The 16,557-nt window shown below is 47.3% G+C and overlaps 7 protein-coding genes across 7 annotated transcripts; 3 read left to right on the plus strand and 4 right to left on the minus strand.

The window, feature by feature from the left end:
• Positions 1-886: 886 nt before the first annotated feature.
• Positions 887-1,868, plus strand: GGS22DRAFT_169289 (uncharacterized protein). The gene has a single exon (XM_047962299.1). The coding sequence runs from the start codon at positions 1,085-1,087 to the stop codon at positions 1,790-1,792; it is 708 nt and encodes a 235-aa protein (XP_047816235.1). The 5' UTR covers positions 887-1,084; the 3' UTR covers positions 1,793-1,868.
• Positions 1,851-6,293, minus strand: GGS22DRAFT_169290 (SPX domain-containing protein). Its single transcript, XM_047962300.1, has 8 exons — positions 5,596-6,293; positions 5,412-5,496; positions 5,110-5,232; positions 4,997-5,047; positions 4,137-4,938; positions 2,271-4,081; positions 1,950-2,197; positions 1,851-1,894 (listed from the first exon to the last, which is right to left on the minus strand). Coding segments are annotated over exons 1-7 (3,057 nt in total). The 5' UTR covers positions 5,598-6,293; the 3' UTR covers positions 1,851-1,894; positions 1,950-2,014.
• Positions 6,294-7,621: 1,328 nt separating this feature from the next.
• On the minus strand, positions 7,622-8,536 carry GGS22DRAFT_169303 (uncharacterized protein). Its single transcript, XM_047962301.1, has 2 exons — positions 8,204-8,536; positions 7,622-8,122 (listed from the first exon to the last, which is right to left on the minus strand). Exons 1-2 carry the CDS (start codon positions 8,410-8,412, stop codon positions 7,948-7,950), a joined length of 384 nt encoding a protein of 127 aa, XP_047816237.1. The 5' UTR covers positions 8,413-8,536; the 3' UTR covers positions 7,622-7,947.
• Positions 8,537-10,372, plus strand: GGS22DRAFT_169306 (uncharacterized protein). Its single transcript, XM_047962302.1, has 3 exons — positions 8,537-8,897; positions 8,960-10,202; positions 10,260-10,372. Exons 1-3 carry the CDS (start codon positions 8,763-8,765, stop codon positions 10,310-10,312), a joined length of 1,431 nt encoding a protein of 476 aa, XP_047816238.1. The 5' UTR covers positions 8,537-8,762; the 3' UTR covers positions 10,313-10,372.
• A 226-nt stretch (positions 10,373-10,598) lies between these two features.
• On the plus strand, positions 10,599-12,363 carry GGS22DRAFT_169308 (uncharacterized protein). Its single transcript, XM_047962303.1, has one exon. The coding sequence runs from the start codon at positions 10,661-10,663 to the stop codon at positions 12,194-12,196; it is 1,536 nt and encodes a 511-aa protein (XP_047816239.1). The 5' UTR covers positions 10,599-10,660; the 3' UTR covers positions 12,197-12,363.
• Positions 12,364-12,527: 164 nt separating this feature from the next.
• GGS22DRAFT_43604 (uncharacterized protein) lies at positions 12,528-14,196 on the minus strand. Its single transcript, XM_047967083.1, has 2 exons — positions 13,350-14,196; positions 12,528-13,277 (listed from the first exon to the last, which is right to left on the minus strand). Exons 1-2 carry the CDS (start codon positions 13,709-13,711, stop codon positions 12,587-12,589), a joined length of 1,053 nt encoding a protein of 350 aa, XP_047816240.1. The 5' UTR covers positions 13,712-14,196; the 3' UTR covers positions 12,528-12,586.
• A 234-nt stretch (positions 14,197-14,430) lies between these two features.
• GGS22DRAFT_181012 (putative cytochrome P450) lies at positions 14,431-16,445 on the minus strand (the record flags this gene model as incomplete). Its single annotated transcript, XM_047963829.1, has 7 exons — positions 14,431-14,470; positions 14,537-14,656; positions 14,718-14,893; positions 14,957-15,271; positions 15,347-15,703; positions 15,873-16,313; positions 16,371-16,445. 7 exons carry the CDS (start codon positions 16,443-16,445, stop codon positions 14,431-14,433), a joined length of 1,524 nt encoding a protein of 507 aa, XP_047816241.1.
• Between the last annotated feature and the right edge of the window lie 112 nt (positions 16,446-16,557).

The following is a 16,557-nucleotide window of genomic DNA, read 5'->3' on the forward strand; positions in this document are numbered from 1 at the left end:
ACTGTGTATTGGTATCGCTGTATAAACAATTGGAATTGTATATATTGCCGCTCAACTTTTGCCGTGTATCAAATATGGTGGGCTTGGAAACATGTTTCGGCCTGTTTGAAAGGGATGTCTCGTAAGTAAAATGGGCTTCATTCTTGCTACCATTCACTTATACTGTGCCACCGACCTTAAAGTCATCATATCTGCTCAGGCATCCCTTACTCTTCCGGGAAAGATGACCTATGGCGGACAATGAAAGATTCTTATGAAGCTCAGGCATAGAATTAACATGGAGTTATATACAGAATCCGATACTCCCTATTCACCATGGCCTATAGATTCGATAGTAGCATGTCCGTTATAACATCATCTTGTTGGCCTTAACCACGGCAAGAAGTTGACTAGCTACCGTTAAACTTAATTCCAACTCCTTGAGGCTTGCGTATAAGAATCCAACAATGCAAAATTCAAGATGAAATGTATCCCTGAAAATGAAATTGTATTCAGTCTTCTACTTCAATATATTCTGTCTATAACGTCGAATATGTTCATGATGTCGGAATATGCAATTTTTAAGGGGGTATGATACCTGTAGGTTAGGTACCTAAGGCTATAATAGTGAGTCACGATCAGATCGAAGTTTAGGCCACTTTTTACCTGAGTAAGGTTTATATATCTAAAGAAGATTATGTATTGTAACAATTCTTCAAGTACCTGTTGGAATTATATGGCTCAGTTAGAAAGCCGTGTGTGTAGACCGCTTGCTGAGCCTGGGGTTGAAGCATACATATGTATTCTTTTTTTCGCCCCAATCATAAGTACTGGGTAGGTACCTACATATTACGTCATTTCCACCACCCACCTGGATCACAAGGCTATTATTTAGTTTTCCTTAGCTCAACATCAGCCTGATCGCAATCAAACACCAAGCAACAGCTCGTCCGTCCATCTACTCTAGGAGCCATCATCATCCTACTACATTCATCATGCTGTCCCAAACTTAATCAATACCATCGCATCACTTACTCTTTTTACTTCATCCCCACTCAACCAAATAACCATACCAACCCATCCCAACCCACGAAAAAAACCAACCATGGAAAACACAACCTCCCGCCTCCGCCGCACCTTCGCCTACCCCTCCGACTCCGACTCCGACACCCTCCCCGACATCCTCCCCGAAACCCTCGACGAGCAAGAACAAGAAACCCTAATCGCGGCCCTAACCCAGCAAAACGAGTTGCGAAACGCACAATTCCGCATCCTCCTCCTCTGTCTCCCCGCCGTGTCCACGCTCCCGTACCTAATCGCCTTAGTGTCCCCTTCATCTACTAGTGATCGGAACGGCGGCACAGATCGCTCGACGGCGTTGCTGAGTCTGACGAGTTTGGCGTGTACGGCTTGGACGCTGTGGGTGCGGAGGCCGGGGGTTACGGGGATTGGGGTTTTGGATGGGTGGGTTGGGGGAGGTAAGGAGGGGAAGGATTCTGGACGGAGGAAACGCGATGATGATGATTATGGTAGTAGGGGTGATATAGCGAATTCGCCGTTTTGGGCGGAGGAACATCGCGATTCGCCGCTGGCTCGGTACTTGCCGTATCTGAACGTCGGGCTGTGCGCGGTGTTGGTCCTGACAGGCTTGCTTTCGAGGTCGGGTGCTTCGCAGGGGTATTGGGGACATGTCGGGTTGAATAATCTACCTGCGATTGTGTATGGGGTTGTGCTGGTTGCGAAGATGGTGATGGGTAGTGTCGATCCGGAGAGGGAGTTAAGCGCGCTGCGATACGAGTATAAGGGGGCATAATAGGAGCTTGCTTCTATGCAACGCGATACGATAGCACGGAAGTGCTCAATAAAAAGAATAACGATTCACTTTTTTATTCATATCATTCCATTAATGCTATGTCTAAGCTATACCATAAGCCGCAAGCCAAGCCGTACCGTATAACATATGCACATACGAACAGAGCCTCGGAACTGATTCCATAACTGATGCTGTAACCAATACTCTAGGCCGCCGTTTTGTCTATACCTCTATAGACTCGTTAAATCTCAAGACCCCGTTACCCTTCAACAACCCATCGACGCCTTTGGGGATGGGGAATAGATCTGAATGCAGGTATGGATCCGTGGCTTGCTCGGCTGATTTATCGACGACTAATGCCAACCCGTGGGATTTTATCGCATCTACGAGAGCTGGAACCATGTTCTAATCGCGATATCATATTAGCGACACTCTTTAAAATGCTTGGAAATTGTCCTCTTTTCGAAAATGAACTTACCAATAGTCGAGAGCAGCAAACAAGCCCCATAAAATTGTTGCTCTGCGCTATCCTTACAGTTTCCTTGACCGAGAACGTCCTCCGTCCGCTGCTCTGAATTACGCTAGGCGAGAGCATGACATCTTCGCGGCCAAGGTCGTTGCAGAGGAATACGGGGAAGTTCGGTTGCTTCCAATTCAAAGTCGTGCAGAGCGTAGGGTTATAAGAGCTAAAGACAACTGATCTAACAGTATCAGGAGCCGACATCGTCTGTGCCCTCTGTTCTCTCGCGTGATCAAATACTATGGTAAGTATGGAGTCCACGAAACTGTTAACGTTCACCGTCGGGCCCAGCCCTAGCCTTCGTTCCTCGTCTTCCGATGGATAGATAATTTGGAGGTCTACATGCATCGAGTTAGGAAGTAGTGAAAGCGCTTCTCCTAGAGATATTCCCGCTGTGTTAAGTACTCGATGAACATCGGCAATACTGCTAAGGCCCTGGGATGGTACCAAGGGAAGTTGAGCTCGCCCTGGGTTTGATGCCGTGACGGTAGAAAATTGTTCGTAAGATAATCGTGAGATCGATACATCAATCCCGCCGCATTGAATCATCCACTGCGGCCATATAACAGGTATGCCATCACTCGTATGCTGGACGTATAGCTGAACAAACTCGCCAGATAAACTCGAGCCAGTAACAAACATGGTTGGATTTTGATCAAGCTGACTCGTGGCCTTCCAATATGTCTCAAAGTCCGTAATCTCTAGTGGAGTGCCCTGGAAAGGTTTAATTACTTGAGTATTAAATGATATTTGGCCAATCGCTCGGAGCCGTGGGTCGAACAATGGAAGGCAACACTTTCCGGAGCTACTCCAGGAAGCTCGGAACGTATTTGGAAGCGCAACCGTCTTTGCGATGATTTTTGCGCCATAGGTGGGGAACACGTCAAAGTCGAGGGTAAATGTATCGAGATTGTCGACCTGGAAAGATACCAACCGGGTATCTTCTTGGAAAGGTAACATGATATTCTTCGGTATGAGGTCTGATAACTTAGACGAAATAGTTAATCGTGCGGCAGGATACTTGCTATCGTGAAAGAATACTAATGGATGGTCGCCGTCTTCCTGGAAGCTAATTTGGATGACGGCCTTCGTATCTAGGAAGTTATGGCCATAACGTCGTAATGGTATTATCGGTGGCGGAAGTTCGAGGATCGGGATCGCGTCGGCGTCAAGCGACATTGGAATTGGTGTGCTTCCACTTCCGAGAGGACCTAGGAGAGGACCAGTAGTCTGCATCATGAGGGAGTTCTCTATATTTCTCCGTTGGTATGGCGTGAGCTTCTGAATGCATTCTAGATGTCCCTCCCACGCCGCATAATACATAGCAGGCAGGTCTTTCTCGTCAACGATATTAGGATCCACGCCCACATTCAAGAGCTCTTCCAAGCAAGGCACATTCCCCTCGCTCGCCGCATGCACTAGTGGTGTCCAGCCATATAGTTTATCGATTTGGTCTAGATCGGCGCCATATTCCTGCAACAACCGAAGTAGTTGAGGTGTTTGACCCGAACGTGCTACGAGATGCTGTGGGTATAGCCCTTCAGCATCAGGTAGTATCTGTGCCCCATGTGCCAGAAGTAGTTTGACTATATCAAGCGATCCATGCTCGCAGGCGAGATTAAGTGGTATGTGGTCGGTTTCCGACACGGGATCTAAACGCGACGTGGTTAAAAGAAGTCGTTGGACGCATGCGAGATGGCCGTGAATAATCGCGTGGATCAGTGGAGTGAAGTTGTCGTGGTCAATCAGGTCGATTGTCGTCGGGTCGGCTATGCGTCAACTTTAGTACCATGTCATCCGGCGAGAGATCAAGGTTAGTTTTACCTTGAAGTAAAAGTTCGAGCATATCCAATCGTCCATGCATGCTCGCATAGTGAAGTGGTACCCGCCCATAAACATCTGTCCTATTAACTTCAACTCCTCCTGATAAGCCGACATTTAACACAAACGAGTTTCCGTAGATAGTGGCTTGGTGGAGGCAGTTTCTCTCGTTGATGTCGTCTTCGGATCGAATATCAACGAGTCCGGTCTCTAACAAGACTTCAAGGGAAGCCTGCGGTGCTTCGTGGATAGCAGCGAGAAACGTGCGGGTTACTCTCTCCATCAAAGAAACATCCATCCCGGACGGCGAACTAGACCCAGCTCTCATCCTTGAGAGTAGATCTCGCAGTGATTCCAAGTTGCCAGAAATTGCCGTATCGAGCAACAGACTATCCGCGTCGCCTTCATCTGTTCCGAGCAGATGTTGGCTACTCACCATATGTTCCGAACGAGCTTCAAACGGGACATGGTCGCCGTCTGCCCAAGCTCCAAGCTCTTGCAGACTGGTTGTCGCCTGATCTGAGAGTTCGCTAATGACCGGGGCATTGAAAAATGGTTGTACCTCCACAGCACGCGATAGGTACAGCTCCTTCGTCTTAGACTTAGATGTTTTATCCCATTTCTTCAGGATCTTAGAGAAGGCTGTCCCATTAATCTCGACGAATTGTTGAAGCTTGTTCAGGTCATTCGCAAATTGTTGAAACCCTTCTTCTAGAGTAGTGAACTTGGCCGAGCGTCTAGAGATGCTGTGACGAGATTGTAGTACTCTTTTCTTATCTAACAATGTTTTGAGTCGAATTTTGAGCTTGATTGGTGTCAGCACCAACGCCTCAAAATCAATACTTAGTGATATATTTGCATACCTCTGCTTCTTTCTGGAGGTAGAATGCGTTGACTTTCTCTAACTCTCGTTCCTACGCACTGTAAGCGCCATTCATAGGCACATAATTCTCTACGAGAAAAGAGTAAATCCTACCAGCTGAAAGAAAAACTTTGCTTTGTTTGCCTGTAGAGCAACTTGGGTGTCTACCGGCGTGGGAGTAAAGTGAGGGTCATTTTGAGCGCTCAGTGTCGGGGTAGCAGACAGCTTCTTGATGAGCTATTGGCTAATGTTAGTGATACAATCCCACTTTGCAAGCAACACAAGTTTCATTTAAGATAGCACGAGTAACAATTCAGCCTTTTCCCTGCTTCACACGGGTCTGGCTCGCCTTAAAGCCCCACGGAAAGCATACATAGGCAGGTATGCTATTGACTAAGATAAAACAGCCGACATACTTTTTTGAGCGCCTTGTAGTTTACGAAGCTGGCGGCATATTCAGGTACTTCGAGCTGACGCTTCTGGATTTGCTTGCCGAACTTCCTGAAGAGGTATTAGTGGACCTCACCGATGCTAAAGGCGATATTCCGATACAGCAGGTAAGAGGGAAAGATAATCCGCGGCTAACGGGCTGGGACTTACATGGTGCGGCAGAGGCGCCCGCAACCAGCCTGTAGAGGCTGTTTACTCGGACGGAGGCCTCAAGACAGGCCGAGAAGGCGTGTCTCAGTAGATACAGTAGGTAATTTCGATGGCCGTCTTCCGTGTGTAACTAAATGTAGGAATGCGGGTTGCAGCAGGGGAGACTAGGGGAAGTGTGTACTGGCGGCACGGGAGGGTTGACGTAAGAGACGGGGGGGCTTAAACATTCAAAGATGTGTCTCTCGAGTCATATAATTCTCTGCTGAGAGGACTTAAAGTTGCTAGGAGAGACAAGCAGGAGAAGGAAGTTGAAGGCTAGAGGTAAGTAGCACTAAGTCAATTAACATTCGAGCATGTGGCAATTCCAGGAGAGGGGGGCGTTATGGTAAGGAGCAAGCTCTTGAACAGGATTCCCGCCCGACTTGTAACTTCGGAATATTAGCCACCACCTCGGGATGCTGCATAAATAAGTCTAAGTTAGACTAATTCGATAAAAGACGAGGATGTTGGTTCTAATAAAGGTAGCAAACAAGCATACATTAGGTAGGTATTCTACCTTCTTCGAGACAGAACCCGAATTCTCACGATGGAGAAACCAACGAGTGGTGACGGAAGTAGTAAACTGTAAGGTCACGCTCACAACGATCTGACCGGTCGTATAACGGCGCGTCGGTACTAAAAGCTGGATCTTCAGGCAACTAGAGTGGTTTGGTAAGACGATGCGCCAAAAGCCCAAAGCACTGGTACTGATATCCAATGACGGCGGCCGTGCAAGTGAGTGGGGGTCAGATAGGGTTGTGAAGGGTTGGAAGAGTTGGAACGAGATACTGTTCTCTGCATGAAGCGGCTGGTGATCCCGACGAAATGGCTTAGAAACTGCTTTACTTAGCAGGTAGCAGAAAGAGAAAGGCTTCTGATAGGTTCAGGTAAAGACGGATGTGACGCAGGAAAAAAGTGACGAGGACGTGCCCCAGACTCTTTAATATGACGATGTTTAATCCCGTGGAGGGGTCGATAGGGTCGATAGGAGGGACTGGAGGGATTAGGAGGGTACCTTACATGGGAAAAAATGGAGACGTAGAGACTTTCTCATGAGTCGGCTTCAAGTGCTTCGGTGCTTCAAACGACGTCAAACTCGTACGGCCGTGCAAAGGAGGTATCCATAGATGTATGTACCTAGTATGTAGATAACTTGTCATAGGTTCATGGATAGGTCTCGAACGCCGAGGAGCTAATAGCCATGTAGCGACAATGTACTAGCTCTTAGTAACCTTGCAGACCAATGCATACCTTGGTAATAGGTAATAGGCATATGATTGAGGTTTCGGATTATAATTTATCGTATAGTCGGAGGCTAATTATAGGAATGTGGATAGAAAGGCCGAGTTCATCTGTAGAATTAAACAAGCGTTAAATTTCATACGTAATGGACCGAGCTTGTTGAGCCCCGTCGATACTTTTTTTATGCAAGCTTCTGAATATTGAACGCAGGTTGACAAAGGCAAGCTTTGGGAGCACTGATCTTTTTTTCAGTTCAAGACAGCAGCTCACGTACAATTCGATAGTGGGGTACTAAGAAAAAGACCGGCTGGAAGTGACTACCTTCACCCGCTATGTACATGCTAGTACACTTTTATGTACATCAATTGGTATGTGCATAGGTAGGTACTCATCTAGTAAAGCCGCCAGCTCTCTCAACTGTAGGATGCATCATTGATAATGGTTTTAAGCGGAAATATATCTGCCGTACTATTGGAAACCTTGAAAAGGCAAGCCGGAAGAATCGCGTTCATACATAGTTATAGCAAGTCCTTCGTGATCTTATGGTCATGGCGGATTGACATGCCCCGATCGGACCCTAGTACAAGTACATCTCAGAATGGTAGTTTTGTTTTTTTCGGGAATGGGCTGCAAGTCAGCCCCACAAAGTGGGTGATCGATCCACTCTACATCGCAGCTACTTTTCCATCTCCTCTTTCTCATAAATAATCCCAGCCAATTGAAAGTCATATCTTCACCCCGTGGTCTTCGACCTCGACGTCGCCTCCGAGACCCGGGACCGGTCGGCGAGTTCCGGTTCTTCCGTTGTTCTTTCCGTCGTCAACAAATTTCAAGTGCTCATCGGTCTCCGATATTAAGTATTTTAATTATGTGCTGTCACCGAAGTTTTACCATTACCTACTACTTTTCATTTTATACAACCATGATATTCTAAACCCCTATTACTTAGGCACATATCACTTAACCATCAATGATCAATGATCATTCCTTGGAGATATGGCCATCTCATGTTTGCAATACAAGCTCTCTGAGTAACTATAATGTGCAGATATTATGTATATCTCCCTACGATCAGGCTCCGCCCACGGGTTCCCAGACAGACCGTTCGATCAACCATTCCATCTTTCCAGTGGCCTTGTCCACCTTCCCGAACATGAAACTCTCGAATTTGGTATCGGTGCCGCTGATCTTGATCGATCCGGTCATGCGTGCCGCTAACTGGTCGCCGTCTCGAAGAAACTCGTGCCTATAGTTATAGGAACGATATACGTCAACTTCGAGTCTCTAGTCTACATATGCGAATGATGGGTAGAGAGAAGATACTCACACGACCGGCTTGAAATCGTTGACCTTACCACGCCACTCAATGATACCCTTGACGTATGTATCATAATCTAGGCGATGGCCGTTCATTATTTGGTAGAATGTTGGCAGCGATGTAGAATCCGCATATGCTTTGGCTTCCTCGGGGTTGCCTTTCAGGGACAGTTCCATAGCACGCTGGAAGCCCTCGCGTGTAGACGTGAATTCGGCCATAGTGAAATAGGACAGTACGACGGAAACTGAGCTGTAAGGAAAGAATTGTAAATGAGATCTACGAAATCTCGAAGCTATAAACGTTTTCTTCTTCCTCCTCTTCTAGCCCTTATACGTACGTACCTAGTATGCAAGCTGAGGTGGCTGATTTGTCTTACTCCCTTGCTTTTGCTCCTCATGTTTTTACCCCACCCCACTCCAGCCCCTACCCCTATTCATATTCCTGATTATCTGCTTCAAAAAAAGCAAAATCTACTTCGTACCTAGGTATTTTCAATAATTCTCTCCTCACACAAGCTAATGCAGTCATCACGGTAACCTCGTTGGCGTATTAGGTATATCAACGCATAATGACGCCGAGATTTTTCAGTTGCTCAATACCGGAATGTGAACGGCCAAGTGTCAGGGCAGTTGGTGGATGTGACAATTGTAACACTCACCTGTGCCTCACTCACCTATCCCCTTCCCTGCACAAATGCGGTGAGGTAAGAGAAACCGATACGCTCTACCTTCTTTCACCTAAGTTTATTTTAGAGCCGATGAATAGGTCGTAGATGATGCAACCTACGTATCGCAGATTGTCACCGAGATCAATCGTCTCCGCTCTCAGATCAACGACGCTGCAGTATGCGAACTTGCGTCCAGGCTGAATGGTGGCAGAAGTTGCAGCATCGAGCACTCTTCCAAAGTTGGGTCGGGCGCTCTCATGGGAAGCGCCAATTACCACGCCCGCATTCTCTTCCATGACGGCTCTCCCTCCTGGCTCCTAAGGGTTCCGCGAGTTGCAAGTTGCACTGTCGGCCTCCCAGACTCATTAGCGGGGTACCTGATACTCAGCGAGTACGCCACACTGAAGTTTCTTGAACACACTGCCGTGCCCGCACCTCGGGCTTTCGGGTATGGCGTACGTGGTCTCGGAACTGATCATGGGATCGGCGTCAGCTTCCTTCTCATGGAAGAACTACCAGGAAAGCCATGGACGGGCAATGGAGTATGTGGCGACGAAGCCACCAATGATGAGAAGGCCAAGCTCTGGAGTGCCCTCGCGGACATCCTAGCCGAATTGTCTAAGCACCCGTTCTTCAAGGCTGGATCTCTATGCTTTCAGTCATCCAACATCGAAGTGTCGGCAGTGGCGAGCGACAGATTTGTCGTCCTCACTCCGGAGGGTCCGTTTGATAGTTCGATTGCCTATTATACTGCCTTTGCTGAGCAGTACCTGGCACTCATTGCTGACGGTCAACTCTATACCGAGTATCCAGTCGATGCGTATTTAACGTACCGCTTTCTAAAGGATAACGCAGCGCAATTAGTCCCACCCAGCGCAGAAACACAAACCCCGGAGAAATTCTTCTTGAAGCATGTCGACGACAAAGGCGACCACTTACTCGTCGACGAGAACCTCAACGTCACCGGCATCATTGACTGGCAGATGGCACGTGTCGTACCTCCGCGTGAGGCCTTCGGGCCATCACTTGTTACTGCCGACATGGGTTCGTTGTGCGATGGTAAAGTGTCACTGAGTGTGGACGATATTGCATTGGCGGATGCCTTGGAGGGAAAGGGTTATCCCGAACTAGCTAGTTGCATGACCGATGAAAAGGCGAGAAGATTCTTTTGGGGATTGGCCTTGGAGACTGAATGGTCGTACGCCTTACCGTTGGCAGAAGCAATACTCAAAGCTTTCGGAGTCGACCAGTGTTGGACGGAATGGAAGGAGACGGCACTGAGAGAATACGAGGCTGACGAGCGCCTGAAATCTCTTGTTGATTCTACTAATTCAGTGTCATCTTCATGACTCTATCAGTACCTAGTCTTCAAAGTAACATAAGTTGAAAGTAACTTACATCTCAGGACCTCGCTGCCTATACCAAAGCTTCAGGACCTTACGCTGTTATAGGCTTTTATTGATATATATTTAGGGATAGCTAGTCGGAAGAGGTAGGTAGGAAGCACTCAGTACCTATATATGGTATGTATTCGATTTTCATAACAGGTACCTATTGATATATGTAAGTATTTTATTTGTAGCTTTCTCTAGGGGAGACCCCCTGGAAGCCACAGATTCATTCTAACCAATGTGATTTTTTGGCACGTGTTACACATGCATCAAGCCACTCAGAATGGGCTTCGCACATTATTGATTTCGATACAAATATTTAACGAAGCCTTCCCCATAACGGCAGGTTAAAATTTCGCAAGCAAAGTGAAAAAAGAACATCTAACTTCGATCCAGCTACATGTCACCATGGACAGGTTACCTCCAGAAATCTACGACCTCATCGTTTCGTTTATTGAAAGACGACAAGGCGAGGAAAACAGAGGAGCAGTTGCACATCGCGACCTTCCTTTAAACTACCCAACAATCGCTACTATATCGCGCAGGTTTCAGGCTGCCATAGAGCGTCGAACCTTTCGTGTCCTGGACCTTACAACTTACACGTCCGAACTTGATGAATTTGAACGAATTCTAACTCCAGAGCGTCGCGATTATCTGAAGACTCTCCGTGTCACAATTCACGTTCCATTCAACATCAGAACACCTCCAATCGAGTATGAGAAAGATAACATCCGGAGAGTCAACAGTATGGTAATTACGCGATCGATGAGACAGCTATTTAATATCATAGCTACCATCAACCAAGATAACCATATGCCACCGAGAATCAACTTCGATATTCGTATTTCAGATCCCCCCTACTACAATCCCAGGGACCTAGTTCGCTCCTATTCATTCTCCATGATAGACCTCACTTCTGACGCGGCAGATTTCCCGTCCCTCCCGGCTGTCCGCTCTTTCACTATCAATAACTGTTATCGCATCTGGCATCCTCGTATTGCATCGCTTCTTACTGCCAAAATGACGAACGTCATACACGTTGATTGGCGTACATGGTTTAACAAGAGTTCTTGGGGTCGTTACTTCAGATTTGATCAAATCTATCGCGACGGTCTGGTAGATGCTATCAGATCCACACCCCTGCCAGCGTCCACCAAGAGCTTCTCGTGCTCATTCCATCCGTCAAATGGTCATACCGCCCAAAAAATCCCTAATTTCATCGGCACAGAGAATTACGACCCTGTCAGCTGCGCCTTACGACATCTTACAAGAAACTGCACTAGCGTCACTGTTAAAGGCCCTATACACGCCTCGTTTTTCGACCCTCCCGCCGACGTCCTAGGCGGAGATGCGGATTGTTGGAAAAACTTATCGGACTTGACGGTAAATGTAAAAATGAAAGGCCCAGATGGAGCATGGCTCTTCCGTCAAGAGGACGGTTCCAGTACCCCCGACTCACCAGGCTCGCCCACCGATCATTACCGGCTGCCACCAGGTTTCGGACAGACGGAGGAGGAGGATAAAGAAGCCCAGGAGTACCTCGACAAACACTTTCAATCGTTCTTCGGCCAAGGAGGCGAATGGCCCATTCCCCGATCAATCCCAAATGACGCGGCGATGAACACCCTGCTCACGGCGATGGCGCGGGGATGTTCTCGCTTGCCCAACCTGCAGGAGTTTATATTCTCGGCGCGGTGCGATCACAACGAGAACTGGCCGTTCCAGGTGTGCTTCGTGGCGTCGAGTCACTCGTTCGGCAGCTGGGACACGATCGCTGCGCACGGGACGGGAGAGTGGAGAGTCTACATGCATATGAACCGGTGGCGGCCGACGGAAGCTACGCTGGAGGAACTCAGGATGATAGGAAGGATAAGGGATGGTCGCGATTCGGAAGTATGTTTTTTGCCCTGGGGAATATTTGTTGACTTCATGTTAGTATGTTAACGGCTACGATCGCTATCTACTGCTTGTTACGCTCGGGGGGTTAGAGATGTGGGAGGGGAATGTGCGACTAGAAGGGGACGATACCTCCTCCAAGTGTGTGTGGATATTGGTGGCTTTTATGGCGCCGATATGGATACCTATATAGGTAGTCATCTGCATCCGTCGGGGGGGGGGGTCGGGCGGGAAGGAGTTTTGCTTTTTACTGCTGGACTGATTGTGGCGGGAAATTTGTTTCTGGGATAGACAAGACCGGGAATATACGCACTTTGTAGTGATTTACGTTTTATATATGGGTATTGGTTGCCACGCCATTCATTATAGGGCGTAGTTTAGAGTATAGATTTCTTTTCTCCGAGCAGAGCTCGTAAATTCTAGAGGCAACAATGATATCTATTTCTTAGCTGATACCAAAGCCCTTTCTCTCAGATACCACCCAACCGAGATTGCCGTCCCAGGTCCTAAGCAGAGAGTGGCGACCCCAAGCGACGCAGCGTAAACGAGCCATTCCCATCCTACCAAACCGGCGATATACAAGTCGAAAAACGAATAGACCAACCATAGCAAGCTGCTAACAACTACACCTAACTCATCTGCTTGTAGGGCTCTTCGAGTATGTGTAATAAATTCGAATTGCTCCTCGGCGTCGGGTATGAAGAGAGTTGTTAAGGGGTATGGGGAGGAGCTTAGAGTAAAAAGCCAGACGCTACTAGAAATAAAGCCCAATATTATGAGCAAAGGTGCAAGTGAAATAGATAGCAGTCTCCTTAGCCCCAGGAGGCGTAGGGTTTGGTCGAATAGAACATTGGCGACACCGATCCATAGAGGGGTCAGTTGCCAGGCCCAAGTCCAGTAATGACGAGTGGCGAAATCGGGGGCCAGAAACATGGCGAATATCTCAGACGTGTGTAGTAGAAGAATAATGAGGATGAGGTGTATGCTGCCCTTGTTCCAAATGGACCGGCTTTGAGTGGAACGGGCGAGCTCAGAAGGTGTTGGACCAAAAGTGATATACAGAAAGTAGAAGACACCGGATACCGGGCCTATGCCAAATAACTGTGCCGCTACCGTAAAGATGGTCGGACTGAGCCATATCATAGTCAGTGGCCTACCCACACCCATGTTGCGCATGCTTGCTAATGTGAATTAAACTTACAGATATATCGGTGTCCAAGCATTTACCCTACGGTACGACTCCAATATCCAGATGGCGTATATGGGACCAAGGTCAATAAGGAATGAGAACACCTGCCACGAGCTAACACTGTCATACCCAAAAGTCGAAGTCGAGAACGTCGCCATACCACCACGCCATAGTTGGTCAAGGATATCAACGTTGTGGAAGTGGTCGATGATGTCAACCTTGCCGCCGTCCCATTCTATCACACCCGAATCCGCGAAGGGTTGAGTGTGCGAAGCCATCTTATCCAAGTCCATCGCACCAAAAGACCATGCTGTTAAAAAGAGGAACGGCACTGCGCTGATAGCACGCACTGCCCTGGTTATTACGGGCGCCATGATGTCGAGAAATTTGCTAATTCGGACGTGTTGGAAAAGACAGTTTGCAACCGCTCAGTGTTGAATAAGATGAAATCTATGTAGGTAAGTATAAGTATGCATTTGCCTTTTAATTATTTTTACTTTACAAGAATGATTTCCGTATTCTCCGTTCAATTAATAATCGAGATAAGTCGTACACAGGACCAATAGATGATGTAAACGAGTACGAATAAGAGAAGATGATTTGCACCAACTTACCTATCCCTGCTTGACTGCGGGAATGATTTTGACGTGTCCTCCTCGAGAAGCCAACAACTCGCATGAAAAAACTGGGGTAGCCTCGAACGTATGGCACGAAAAGTTGTCGAATTGTAAGATATAGATCGACATATACGGCATCTTTTCTGCTTGCCATATCAACTCTCTAGTAACCATGTTAGTTACGGGAGTGCATCTGTGGCTGTAAAGTCATTTCCCTCGCAAAATATATATCCCTTGAAATAGTCAAGAAAATTCACTGGTAAGAATAACTTCCACATAAACTCTTCTACCGAACGTAGCGTCTAACAAGCATCATAGTAAAGTAGATGACACAAACGATCAGGCCAGGTCATCTACACCTATAGCCGTCTAAGCAGTCTTATACACACAATACTTCACATACATGCAGAAAGTACCTAGATGCCAAATATTCTTTTCATTGGGGGGTTTTATATAGTATCAGAACATGGTACATACTACCGCTTGACTGGTGTCAAGTGTACATAAAGAGGGATTCTGTATTTCGAAATCAACTGTTAGTGAACGACCCATCTGACGGAGCGGAAGACGACATGTACTAACCTTTCCCAAAGCGCAAACGTCTTTTGTCTCTCAATCCACCGCTGACTCTCGTTAGAGAGCTCTATATCAAACTCATAGATGATGCGGGCTAGGATCAAGCGCATCTCGGCATACGCAAGGCTTCACGTCACGAAGAACATTAGTCAATGAGACCTATCTTCAGAGTTAGGGGATATCTTACTTTCGGCCGATACAATTCCTCGGGCCAACATTGAAAGCCTGAAGTGCTTCGAGTTTATTCCCCGCTTTAGCAGCCTCTTCAGGGGTTGCTAAGAATCGGTCGGGGTTGAAGGTCCACGGATCCTTCCAATTTTCCTTGCTATGGTTCATTGCCCAATGCTGGACCTCGACGAACGACTATATGACCGTGTGTCAGTTTCATTCTCTAGCTCATGTATGTGCGTCAACGCGGGCACTCACGCCACCAGCCACGAATTGACCCGCAATCTGATCTCCGCCAGGGGGAACCGTCCTAACTAAAGTTGACGTGACGGGAGGGTAGAGCCGCAGTGCTTCATTAAGGATTGCCAGCATATATGACAATTTGTTAACCGAGTTAATGTTAATCTCGTCGACGCTCTTAAACGATGAGCGAACCTCCCGCTTCAGTTTTTCGAGGATCTCCGGATTCGCCAAGAGGAGAAAGGTGGCACCGGACAAGGTGGTGGCTGTTGTCTCAGATCCGGCCAGCACAAGAATAAATGCGGATGAGGACAATTTCTCAAACGACAAGCCCTATTCATGAGTTCATGGTAAAATTAGAATTCGAGATCACCAGATCAGCCTCAAAGTGGAGAAAGGTTCACTTACCCAGTCCTCACGCCTTTTGACGAGTCCCTCAAACAAATCATCACGCTCATGCTCCATCGCCAGCCGTGTTCTGACCATGTCCTCGGTATACTTCTGTACTCTCTTAATAGTATTCGCACTGACCTTAACCATTACCTGAACCAGTTCACCCAAACCGATATAAGTCATCGCCACAATGACGGCGCCAAACCGGACGCTGCTGAAAATGAACTCGATCCATGGGTGATAATGAATATTCTCAAGGCAGCGGAACGACTGGCCGAAGACGAGATCGCCAACGATATCAAAAGTGGTCCAATTATACCAAGCCTCGATATTCAACTTATTTTCCCCATCACCACATTCCTCGTGTAATCTCTAAGCGACAGCTCATGTCAGCCACCACGGAGATAAAAGGGTCCGTTCGCCAAGTTACACAAAAATACCTGGTTTATTGTTTCAAGAGCAAGTCTCAAACCCGAATAATTTGAGATAGGAATGAAGCGAACGAATGAATTGCATAGCCACTAGGTAGATACATACTAACCTTCAGCAAAAGATCGACATATCTTGAAATCATAGGTTCCTGTTGGCGCATCGCGCTATCGGAGAACCCATGAGAGAGCGCTCGGCGAAACCGCGAGTGTTCCTCACGGTCGGCGTTTATGATCGAGGTCGGGATGTGGCGGATCGTTTTGTTAAAGGTGTGGGCTTTGGCCATCTCGTTCATATTGCTCTCGGTCCCAACACGGTGGCCGTAGATATCCTTCCATGCCCGGGCATCTGTAAATGAGAGATGGTCAGGGCCAACACGGACGACGGTTCCATATTTGTCGTGAAGCTTCTGTGTGTGAAAAGCCTGAGAACCGATGGCATGTCGGATAGCCCAAGGTAGTCTGGATGCTCTTTGAGATAGGGGTCCGGGAAAGTTACGGAGCGGGTGAAAGTAGATGTTGTAGATGATTTGATAGACTTGATAGGTAACTATCTACACCGTGTAGTATTAGCTACCGTTAGTTAAAAGCCTCATGTCTTAGGAGCATACCAAGGTAACTGCGAGTATTCCATACTTCGCCACATTGGACGTCCCAACGTCCAACGATTCTGAGACGTTCGACATTTATACTCTTATGACAAGAGGGAATGGATACTTATAATATAGATTATATGAATAAAGTGTAACTGTCACACGAAAGAAAGAGACAAAGGTTTGGTAAATTGATCGTGTATGA

The sequence above is a fragment of the Annulohypoxylon maeteangense genome (assembly GCF_022496945.1).
Source record: "Annulohypoxylon maeteangense strain CBS 123835 unplaced genomic scaffold GGS22scaffold_15, whole genome shotgun sequence".
Classification (NCBI taxonomy): Eukaryota; Fungi; Ascomycota; class Sordariomycetes; order Xylariales; family Hypoxylaceae; genus Annulohypoxylon; species Annulohypoxylon maeteangense.

Bases quoted from the DNA above. Each gene is read 5' to 3' on its own strand.
- GGS22DRAFT_169289 (XM_047962299.1), top strand. From the start codon at position 1,085: ATGGAAAACACAACCTCCCGCCTCCGCCGCACCTTCGCCTACCCCTCC.
- GGS22DRAFT_43604 (XM_047967083.1), bottom strand. From the start codon at position 13,711: ATGGCGCCCGTAATAACCAGGGCAGTGCGTGCTATCAGCGCAGTGCCG. The intron at 13,278-13,349 runs GTAAGTTTAATT...GATATGGCTCAG, and splicing joins GCTTGGACACCGATATATCT to TCCGACCATCTTTACGGTAG.
- GGS22DRAFT_169306 (XM_047962302.1), top strand. From the start codon at position 8,763: ATGACGCCGAGATTTTTCAGTTGCTCAATACCGGAATGTGAACGGCCA. The intron at 8,898-8,959 runs GTAAGAGAAACC...GCCGATGAATAG, and splicing joins CCCTGCACAAATGCGGTGAG to GTCGTAGATGATGCAACCTA. The intron at 10,203-10,259 runs CTTCATGACTCT...AAAGTAACTTAC, and splicing joins TTCTACTAATTCAGTGTCAT to ATCTCAGGACCTCGCTGCCT.
- GGS22DRAFT_169308 (XM_047962303.1), top strand. From the start codon at position 10,661: ATGGACAGGTTACCTCCAGAAATCTACGACCTCATCGTTTCGTTTATT.
- GGS22DRAFT_169290 (XM_047962300.1), bottom strand. The intron at 5,233-5,411 runs GTATGTCGGCTG...ATTAGCCAATAG, and splicing joins ACTACAAGGCGCTCAAAAAA to CTCATCAAGAAGCTGTCTGC. The intron at 2,198-2,270 runs GTAAGTTCATTT...TATCGCGATTAG, and splicing joins TTTGCTGCTCTCGACTATTG to AACATGGTTCCAGCTCTCGT.
- GGS22DRAFT_169303 (XM_047962301.1), bottom strand. From the start codon at position 8,412: ATGGCCGAATTCACGTCTACACGCGAGGGCTTCCAGCGTGCTATGGAA. The intron at 8,123-8,203 runs GTGAGTATCTTC...CTATAACTATAG, and splicing joins AACGATTTCAAGCCGGTCGT to GCACGAGTTTCTTCGAGACG.